This window comes from Alligator mississippiensis, chromosome 3 (assembly GCF_030867095.1).
Source record: "Alligator mississippiensis isolate rAllMis1 chromosome 3, rAllMis1, whole genome shotgun sequence".
Lineage (NCBI taxonomy): Eukaryota > Metazoa > Chordata > Crocodylia > Alligatoridae > Alligator > Alligator mississippiensis.
In genome coordinates this window covers 114,478,256-114,488,794 of record NC_081826.1, presented here as the reverse complement: position 1 = coordinate 114,488,794, position 10,539 = coordinate 114,478,256, and the positions used below count along the sequence as shown (strand labels likewise).

Genomic DNA, 10,539 nt, shown 5'->3' with positions numbered 1-10,539 from the left:
CGGACTCCAACTTGCCCCCAAAAGCCCCACTCACTCCCTCCACCGCCCCCAAGGGCTCCCCCCTCCAACCCCTTCTTCTCCCGCCACCAGAGCCAGCCGGCCTCCGATTGGTCGCTGTGGGAAGGACCCGCCACATCAGCCCCGCCTCTCCCCAGTAGCATCACAGAAGGAGGGTCACGTAATGTGGCGGGTGCGGCCTGCCATTGGTCGACCGGAGAGGAAACAAGCCACCTCCCGCCTCAGCCAAGGGAAGTGCGACACTGGAGGCGGGTCACGTGACGCGGCGGGGCCCGCCCGCTTCCTGGCTGCTTAAGCAAGCGCGCGGGCGGTCCTGCGGGGAGTGAGTGAGGTGCGCGGGTTTGGAGGGTGCCGCTTCTTCCCTCGAGGGGTGAGGGTGGTCCCGGTTCCGGGGGTTCCCCCTTTTTCCTCCCTCTCGGGGCTGACGCGGCAGTTCCTTCCTCTCCGCAGGTATGGCCCCTACGTCGCCTGAGGCCGGGAAGGCGCCGGGCAGGATCCAGGTGGGTGCCGGGGACGAGGCCTGAGCATAGGGCGGCGCTGTGGAGGGTGCCCAGCCCCTCCTGCTCGCCACGCCCCCGAGGGGCTGCGGGGGGCCCTGGGGGCAGGGTGCGAGCAGCGGGCGGTGTGGGGTGCACCCACAAGTAGGGTGCGAGGTGGGGGGTGCCCCTTAGCTGCCCTGCCGTGCTGTGGGCTGCCTGCCCCGTATGTTCCCTCCTGCCCCTGCCCCATCTGCAGCTCTGCAGTTTGCCCCCTTGGGCCTAGTGCTGTCCCCGTGCTGACCTACATGCCACCCATGTTGGCTGTGCTTGTGCCCTGGGTTAGCTATCTCCCTGCGTAAGGCATTGTAAAGCTAGGCGCTGTAGTCTCGGGCACATCCCTTTGTGGCAGATGGGTGTGAGCAGGTCCCCGGGTGCATCTGCCTACAAGCAGCAGGACCTGAACGTAAACTACAGCTCCACGTTGGCAAACTTGGAAAACTGATTTGTGCCATTAAACCAGGCTTACCTGTGAATGCTGCAAAATCCTGGGGAGAATGCGGGGGGGAAGCTATTGCTACAGCGGAGGTGCTCTAATGGAGAGGTTCCCAACCTCTTTTAGGCTGAGGATCTGCAAGCCAGTAGCGACCGGTGTACTGTAACTACATGGCCAACTCTCTTTTATACTCGGTATAAGAAAGGATTGGCTGCTGGTCTGCAGTATGCCGATCCCTTCTGGTTCGTGGTTTGCCAGTCCACAGTCATTTCTGGTCTGGCAGCCAACCCTTCATGGTCAGCAGCCCGGGGGTTGGGAACCCCTACGCTAATGGTCGGTGAGGCCTTGGGACTGACCTGTAAACATGGAAAATTAATAGTCATCAGTTCAGAGTTCATGTAATAGTAAAAAAGGTGCACAAGGAATAGTTATTACGTGCCTGACTACATGTAATCAAACCACTGGTCTACAATGTACTGTGAAATGCCAAGAAGATATTTATGGGTTACCCTTGGGGAAAGGGGGTGAAGGGGGAAACACCAGTTTCTTTTAAAGATGACTTAAACTTGAGTGTGGATTTCAGAAGTTCCAGCCCAAAAGAAAGAGCTGTCTGCACATACCTTGCTCCTGGTAGGGAAAGTAACAGGGCACATGCTACTAGCCTGTTGCCAGAAACACTTCAGTGTCTTGTATTCAGTTTTTAAAACAACTTATAAATGGTTTTACCTGAAGAAAGCATTTTCTTTAACAAGGATGTGGACCACCAAAGATTAATCTGTTAGATTTCTGGATGGGTTCAATACCTACAGCACTTATCTTTGGAAGTCTTGTGTGTTCAAGCCTGCACCTCCCACATGAGCACAGCCTAGAGCAAATCTAGGGAGGTGTGTTCTTCACCACCTGTATTGTTGAAGATTTGCAGCAAGGAATATGGGGTTTATGGGGCCAGAGAGAAAAAGGCTGACAGTAGCCTAGTGACTGAGGCACTTGCCTACGAGAATCCTGGATTCCTGTCCCAGGACTGTTAATATACTTTATATTAGTTGCTAGATAAAATACTGAGGTCCTGAAAAAGGCAACTAAGTTAAACTCTAGACTCCTCTCAGGTGAGAACCTTTGATACTAAGCCATGCAGTTCATCCAATCCAGCAGTGCTTGAACTCTTTTGGCATGGTGGCTGGCTTTCAACAGGAGGTGGAGTATTCATCTAGCAGATAGCTAGGTGGTCATGGCATTCCCTGGGAGATGCTTCAGGCATGTTTGAAGCATGTTGCGATAAGGGGAACAATTGAATCTGGGTCTCGTACTTCCCAAGTAGTTTACCTGCTAGGTTATGTAAAAGCCAAGCATTTCTCCTCCTGACTATGGTTTTAGAGTTGGCCCTTCTCCCTTGTTTGGCAGAATAGATAGATGTTGGAAGACTCTAATTTGTTGAATCCCAAGCGAATGGATGTGATCCAAATGTTTAAGTTCAAGAGAAGGGTAGGATTTCAGACATTCCCTTCTCTACTCGTATTTCCCATTCTTCCCTGCTTTTAAAGCGGGAGGGGTTAGCAACCTGTCAGATGAATCTGGCCTGCAGGAACCCAATTTGGCATGGGGCAGGTGGTGTCATGGACCTGTACTACCCATCCTCTCTGCAGCGGAGCATTGTGCCTTGCTGTAGAGGGATTGAGTAACAACTAGTTGCTTGGTTGGTAGAGCTTGTTGGGGGGACAGGGAAGACCAGGTCATGTCACAGCTACCCTGGCAAAAGTTGCTGACCTCTGCTGTAGAGCTGCCTGCTCAGTATTGGGGTAGCTGGGTTGCCATTCTGAGAAACCAAAATATTGCCATGAATAGCATCAAGAACCTGGTGTTTAAGGTGGGGTTCTCAATCCCATGCCAGGTCCTTTTCTTTAAATGTTTAGAGTTGGGTGCTGAGGTACCCTAATCCTTCACTGAGGACTAGCCAGTTACTTTTTTTTTTTTTTTTAGAACTGTCCCCAATTAATTTAGAAGCTATCAGGCAAATGGTATGAAGTTCATGCTTCTTCTTAACAGTCACCCCTTTGAAGAACGTTGGCCACCTTTTTATTCAAAGTGGGTTGTACCTCTGTTAGGGGTAATATATACCCTTATCAGAAAACAAAGGCATAAAAGTTGTAAGCGTATAATAATGTCAAATGGTAACTTGCTTCAGATAGAAATGGGTGCAGTTTTCTTGCTTTCCTCCAGGAAAAACTTTATAGGACCCTTAAAGTGTTTAGTCCTCCCCACCACAGGGTAGCAAAATCTCAACACCACTACAAATTTGTAATGCTGCTGTGGTTCTAATGGGAATCGCCAGATATTTGGATAATTAAATGTTTCCACATAGTCTCATCTTCACTGAGCATATGGCCTTAATCTTGTTTTATAGTGGCTAGCTGAATTAAATCTCTTGTTCTGGACACTTGTCTAAATCTGTTCAAAGCAAGGGGTTAACTTGTGCACTTGGTATGTTTTTGCCAGAGGAGTACTGACTAACTGTAACCTTGAATAGCAGCTAGTAGAATCTGAAATACGGTGTAGTGTTTGTTCCCAGAGTAGTTGGCATTTGTCCTTTACTTCAATGGTAAGATAATTGGTGGCAGAAACTTTACCGTGGGAAAGGTGAACTCCTGTCATGTGAGTTACGGTGTGAATCGGTACAGTGTGAATCAGTAACTTTCTCACGCTGGCATGGTATTGTGTTCTTGCTGTCTGTGTTTGAGTGTCTGCCATTTGTTTGCTATCCCATGGTGGCAGTGTACCTAATGAATAAGAGAGATTTAATGCAGGAAATAAGTATTTATGCATGACAAGGAAGGTGATAAACATTCTCTTGTGCAGAACAATAGTCTGGCTGGATCTTGCCAGATAAAATTCTAAATGCCATTTGATTAACTAGATGAAGCAAAACGTCTCTCAAATGCAAGTGATCTTTCAAAGACTTATTGGGATGTATAGACAGTGAAAAATGAATCTCAGACTTCTTGTGCATCTTAGGCGATTGAATTTAAACTGGTGAAATTATCTTAAGGCAAAATTAGGGACAGCCTTGATACTGTGTCAAGAGACCTAGAAAGCCTGCTTGTGGTGATCTTTAAATACCACTCTTTAAATGGGTTGCTGCACTATGGTTGAATTAAGGCCCCAGTACAAACATGGCTCTTGTCTGACCTGTTACTGCAGTGGGGCCTGGCTTTGTGGCACATCTGCCCAAACTTAGTCCTGCACCCTCCCCAAATGCCACCCTAATCACCTTCTTCTGTCCTATCTACTTCTCTGCTTTCTGTTTCCGGCCCTATATTTTCACTGTTCCATGCTCCCTCCTTTATCTGCCATGTGCTGCAGGTTGGCCACTCTGAACACTTAAGGTCTTTCATACTTCATACCTAACCCAGCTAAAGCATATGTAGGACTTGCCCCTGGAAACACAATTGGTAGAACCCAGCCATGCTACAAATAGGAGTCCTGTCTTAACAAGGTCCCTTTGCTTGGCTGGAATTACAGTGCACTCAGTCTGAAAACAGACTCAACAAATGCTGTTAATCCTTATCGTTGAGTAATTCATGTCATGTGACAAGCTTAAAATAATCTTCTGAATGGAATAAAATAACTTTTGATATTTTTAAAAATACTTCTCTCTTAGAAGTACTTCACAGCTAGCACATGTAGCTCAGCCCCGAGGCGGACTCTTACAATGATTCAGCCTTCAGCAGCAGGCTGCCTTGTTGGCAGAGGCAATCAGGTATGAATGATAAAACTCACTTAATCTGTAACATAAGTCAAATGTTGTGGGGTTAATTATGGATAAGGTAGAACTATAACCTACACTGAGTATACGGTAAATTGCATATGATCCGTTAGTGGTGTAAATGGTAGTCTAAATTGTGTTTGCATCCTTCATAGCTCTGGGGCAACGAATATTAAATCTAGCATGACTGCTTCAAACGGTTTGAAAGCACTTCAGAAGAACTACTTGCTTATCAGATCTAGAGAAGTAATACGTTTTTTAATATCTCTAGCATTAGATTTGCCAGAATTAAATTTCAGTACAAAAAATCTGGAATAGGTGCAGTTGTGGCACAGAAACTGCTGCGCTTTGAAGGACAGAGTCCCTGTTGCCGAAAGGCATACAAATTAGGAAAACATTCCTTGTCACTTATGATATGAATTCGCAAGAGTACTATTTCTGTTCAGCATTTTAATATCTGAAAATCAAACTGCTTCTACATCACAGCCTGCCAAATCCTCAATCAAGAGGAAACTTTGGAATAACCAGTTAATTTCAAAGAGTTGTAAAGCTGAAGTTGTCAAAAGAGAACAAGAAAATGAGAGTCTGGATGACATCGCTCAAGCTGTGGATCTTATAGTAAAAAGTAAGTGGCATTGTTGTTTGGCATGCAAAAAAAGTGGTGGTGGTGGAAACTTAAGCTGCACAGCTTGTCCTCACTTTATTTCTGCTGAAACTAGATATTGATATTGTATCATACTGTTGCCAACAGTAACAGATTTACCAAGCTTAATCAATTCTATGTCCTTTCTGTGAGCTAAATATGGTATATGGAATTGGTCCTAAGGAGGTGGTGCTTGGCTGTTTCAGAACCAATAACCTATGCTTACAAGCTAAGCTTGTAATCCTACAGCTCAAATCAGCTAGGCAAGTAGTATTCATGGGTTTAAGACATGGGTTGGTAACCTTAAGCCATGGGCTGGATCTGGTCTGCAGAGTTATTAAATCTGGCCTGTGAGTCTTCTGCTGCAGGTGGGGATAAGCACCTGCCTGCCTCTGATCCAAAGTGGGCCATTTTGGCTTGCATCTGGAGAAGGCTGCCTACCACTGGTTTAAACAGTGTTTAAATAAAGCTGCACTTGTGCTTTGGCATTGACCTATGACAGTTTTGTCTCCATGAACACTTGTTAACAGTGCTGTTCTAAACTAGTTCTACTTGAATAGCATCTTTTAGTTGAGGAAAAATTCTTCTGGTGTGGGGTAGTCATTTTGGCAACTGAACCTCATTTAGCTAGCTTTTTTTCTGATTTGACAGTCACTTTTGTGACTCCTAAGTAAAGTGACCATATGTCCCGATTTTAGCCAGGAGAGTCCTAGATTTCGAAGGCTGGTCCTGGCTGGTTGGTGAGAAATTAAAACTAGCATCCTGGAAACAGGTGCAGGGCACAGTCCAGCAGGGAGATAGAGCGACCAGTGTGCCAGGCAGATGGGCAAGCAGGCAGGCACCAGTGGCAGGCTGCCTTGCACACCATACCACCCTGCTTCTACCTCTGTCTGTACCAGTGCCACTAACTTGGGGGAGGAGGAAGAAGGGGAAGTGTCCCAGACTTCCCTTTCTCCCATATGGTCACCCTATGACGAGTATCTTGCAACTAGGATCATCTCATAATGCATGTTGCAGATTCTTACTTCAGCCTCCTACAGTCACCAGAAAATTATCTTTAACACTTGAGCCAAAAAACAAATTGCTACAGTTCAGGAGCTTGGTCTGGGTGTTGGAGATGCTTGATTTTTATTTATTTATTTATTTATTTTAACAGGGCTCAGAAGTGCTCCTGTACAGTTATTAGTAGATATGCACACCCACAGTAGTTAGTAGAGCTCATAACTGCTTTTTAGCAGGTTGCAATGGAATGTCTAGTAATAAGTGGCAGAATTGCCCAAAACTTTAATGTAACAATTTTGAAAGCTTTAGGAGTTGGCCCTCTTGAATTCAAGTCCTTGGTACATAACACCTCTCACATGAAACTCTTACTGCAGAAAGTCCCCCATCTCAGTACTGGAAGGAAGTGGCTGAAGAAAGGAGGAAGGCTCTGTATGAAGTACTTCAAGAAAATGAAAAGGTAGTTAATTCCCAGTTTGCAGTTACTCGTAATAGCAGGTTTTGGCTGCTGTCCTGCTGAAATGTTTTAACCTGCCTTTTTTCCAGCTGCACAAAGAAATTGAACAAAAAGATGGTGAAATTGCCCATTTAAAAGAAGAAAATGATGAGCTGTTGTTACTTGCAGAGCACGTGCGGTATATGACAAACATGATTGAAGTAAGTACAAAGGACTATCGGGCCTCTCGTTTTTTATTCTGCTGTTGTAACGGGTTTTCAGCCAGGGGTATGTGTACCTCTGCAGGTACTTCTGATAGCCTCAGGGAGTATTCCAGCTGTGGGTGCTGCTGCTGGCACTTCCATTCGGACCCACCCACCCCTGGGTCGCTGATCGGCTGCTGGGGTTACAATGACCCAAAAAGGTTGAAAACCCCTGACCTAGAACATTAACTTTGGAATGTCTGCTAAACTCTGACTTCCATTTTGGGTAGTAACTACTCTTCCATGTTGTCAAAAACCATCCTGACCATGATGTTAGCCTACTGTATTCTGGATATCTGCTTTTCCCACAAATGTGCTGGAGGCCTAGTTTAATGACTGATTGCCTTAAATTGCTTCTCAAATTTGATTCTTGCCTGCTGGCCCAAGCCCATGGGGAATGTTGAACACGCTAGAGCAGTGGTGCTCAACCTTCTGGTCCCACGAGCCGAACAAGTGGCACTGTGTTGATCTGTGGGCTGGATCCAGTACAGAGTTACTGCATGGGGTTGGTCCACAAGGAACAGCAATTAATACTACCACTTTTCCACCTGCCACCAAAACTATTGGCCAGTAGGGAGCCCCATGGGCCAGATGTGGCCTGCAGGGTAGAGGCTGAGCACCACAGCACTAGAGGGATGAGCTCCTTGGCATGAGCCTTTGGTTAAAGCAAGAGGCTCCTTAGCCAGCTTGGGGGATGTCTGCCACCATCTCTCAACAGACCAAGCAAGGAGAAGACCAAAGGGATTCTGCTTCACCAAATGCTAGCAAGGTCTCTGAATGGGGTGTTGGTCTATCACAAGATTCATGGAAATCTATAGCTCCTGTTGCATGAGTGTAAAGTGGGTTGTGGTGTGTGGCTCTTAATTCTTTGCTAAGCACGTGTTCCTTTTGCAACTTAAACCTCTTGGGAGGACAACACATTAAATGACTGAGCACCTGGGGTCATGGAAGGTCTAAGGCCTTGGCTCAATGGCCAAGACAGCTGGATTGAAGAGTTTTACAACCAAAAGGCTCAGCCCAGAGAACTGTAACTGCAAGTGGATTAAAACCAACTCTTAAGTTTTGTGGTAGTATTGTTTTTGTTAAGCTATTAGGGTTAAACTTTGCTTTTCCATTCGAGTTTGTGGCACTTAATTTTTTTTCCTCATAATTACTGTATTTACCCAAATGCAAGATGACTTTGAATTTAAGATGCAGCCAGTAATTGTATTCTATACATGGAAACATTTTTTTTTAAATGTTAATCTTTCCACATATGGAATCTAACTATTGGAGGGTTGTTTTAATTCATCTGTCCCACCGCTGCAGCATGGGAGGATGTGGGGGTGGGGAGGGAGAGTGGGACAGGTGAGCCCCTGTCCTTGCCACAGTCTCTGGATGATAATAATAAGACTTCAGTAGCACTTGACAGGGGGGAGGAATTTGGCTCCTCATGCTGTTGTGAGGAGAAACACCTGCTCACTTCTAACCCAAGGTGAGTCATTCAGACCTGCAGCTGGAAAAAGTTCCTGACTTGCTGTTCAAAGAGTCATGCTAATGAAGTTCAGACATAGTATGGGTGTTGTCTGTGTAGCTTGCAGTGATAAGTATTACCACATTTTTGCCTCGGCGTATCTAATTGAGTTGAAATCTTCTAAACTGGCATCAGTTGTGTAGACAGTCTGAGACCTAAAGGCCTAACTTTAGGTAGTTGCCAGTTGCATGTGAGCAGCATAGTAGATCACAAATGGAGTGTAATGAGAAGTTTTAAGCATTTGTTGAGCAACTGACATGTTTCTATTGCAGTTTCACTGCTTGAACTAGTATGAGTTCAACCCTACCTCTGTGTTTTTATAGTCCTTTTGTTTGCTGTTCATCTGGATAACAAGATAACGTTAGGTCTATTTTTTTTAAATCCAGCTACAACCTAAACTAGTGAGGATTATGCAGGATGGAGGCAATGATGGTTTGGTCTTGTGCGTTTTTCAGGGGACACTTGCCTGGGGTGGTGTGTGTGTTTGTTTTGTTTTTTACTCAAAGTAAAATGGCTAATCTAGCTATTAATAACAAAGGCTTGGCAGATGGATGTTGGAAAACGGATCCCTGTCAAGTTTGAACAAGTCATAGATACATAGATTTTTAGGGGCTGGAAGGGACCTCGCAAGATCATCGGGTCCAGACCCCCTGTACTAGGCAGGAAAGACAACTGGGGGTTGGGTGACCCCAGCGAGGTGACTGTCCAGTCTCCTCTTGAAGATTTCTTGGCTAGGTGATGGCATGGTTCACCTAATATCAGTGACCTCTAAACATTTGCTCTTCTCGGGTCAAGAATCAACAGGTCCATTCTAAAAAACAAAACAAAAAAACTACTTGCCTTGTAGCACTTCAGAAAGCCTTCTCATTTTATATTGCTGTGATGGAAGAAAACTGTATATGTAAAATCAGGATCAAAGAGAGTCATGGCAATATAGTGTACTAAAACCTTATTTGGAAAATAATTTCTTTAAAGTTTGGTAAATTCACTTCTGGCAAAATAGACTTTGCCTAGGCATCCTAGAAAGCCTCAGGCAAACTAGATATAACTGCATACTGGAAATAGCACTTCTGGGTGAGACTTCAAAGAATGGTTTCTGATTCGACTAATCAGAAAAAATGCTTCATTTTACAGAAATCAAAATTATATTCTAACTGATTACTAATGTCCTATATATAATTTTTCCTCCTGTATCTTCCAGAGACTGACTGGGCAGGCACCTGACAGCCTTGATGCATTAAAGGATCTAGACTTGGAAGAACTTAAACAGGAGGATGCAGAGAGGGATTTGGGGAGTAATTTAAATAGTGATTCAGAAGAGGAGTCTTCAAAGTCGTGTGATTCTGAGGAGAATGCTACAGTCTCATGTGTGAACAATCCAAGAAGTCTGTGAATCTGGCTTGGAAACAAATAGCCAGGGTTTGTGTTTTGCAGCTTCCATTTTTATTTTATTTCTTAATTCTGAGCTCATTCTTGGAGGAACCTACTGCCAAACTTACCTCAGGTACAATTGTTGAATTTTGTGGAAGCTTTAAAGATGCAGCAGATTTTAACTGGTGATATGTAGCAATGGAAATATTTGTATACTGCCTAAACAAGGTTTTAGAAGTCACTTGTATAAATGCAAATACTATATATTTCTAATTTGTTTTGTAAATAGTTATCAGTTGGTCTGACATACTGTGTCACGCATACTTGATTTAAATAAACTTTAGCAACCTTTCTATTGCTTGATTAGTGTGAAAGTATTGCTATGGTGTCCTTTTTGAAAGTGTAGCAGTGCAGCAATCCATCAGTGTGATCATAGCACTTGATGTGTGCCACCCAGATCTCCCCACAACTTTGAATAATTTTGTAGAACTTCTGCTGTATTAAACCCTAAGTAAAAAAGGTAACAAACCATTTTACAGGAGGGCCTCTAAGAATTCTGCAGTA

The 10,539-nt window shown here is 44.6% G+C and overlaps 1 protein-coding gene across 1 annotated transcript; it reads left to right on the top strand.

Annotated features, from left to right (window-relative positions):
- Positions 1 to 236: 236 nt before the first annotated feature.
- GMNN (geminin DNA replication inhibitor) lies at positions 237 to 10,328 on the top strand. Its single transcript, XM_006260541.4, has 7 exons — positions 237 to 349; positions 469 to 518; positions 4,646 to 4,744; positions 5,237 to 5,375; positions 6,770 to 6,852; positions 6,939 to 7,049; positions 9,806 to 10,328. Exons 2-7 carry the CDS (start codon positions 471 to 473, stop codon positions 9,995 to 9,997), a joined length of 672 nt encoding a protein of 223 aa, XP_006260603.2. The 5' UTR covers positions 237 to 349; positions 469 to 470; the 3' UTR covers positions 9,998 to 10,328.
- Positions 10,329 to 10,539: the final 211 nt, after the last annotated feature.

Coding starts and splice junctions, on each gene's coding strand:
- GMNN (XM_006260541.4), top strand. CDS start 471: ATGGCCCCTACGTCGCCTGAGGCCGGGAAGGCGCCGGGCAGGATCCAG. Junction 6,853..6,938: donor TACTTCAAGAAAATGAAAAG/GTAGTTAATTCC, acceptor CCTTTTTTCCAG/CTGCACAAAGAAATTGAACA. Junction 7,050..9,805: donor ATATGACAAACATGATTGAA/GTAAGTACAAAG, acceptor TGTATCTTCCAG/AGACTGACTGGGCAGGCACC.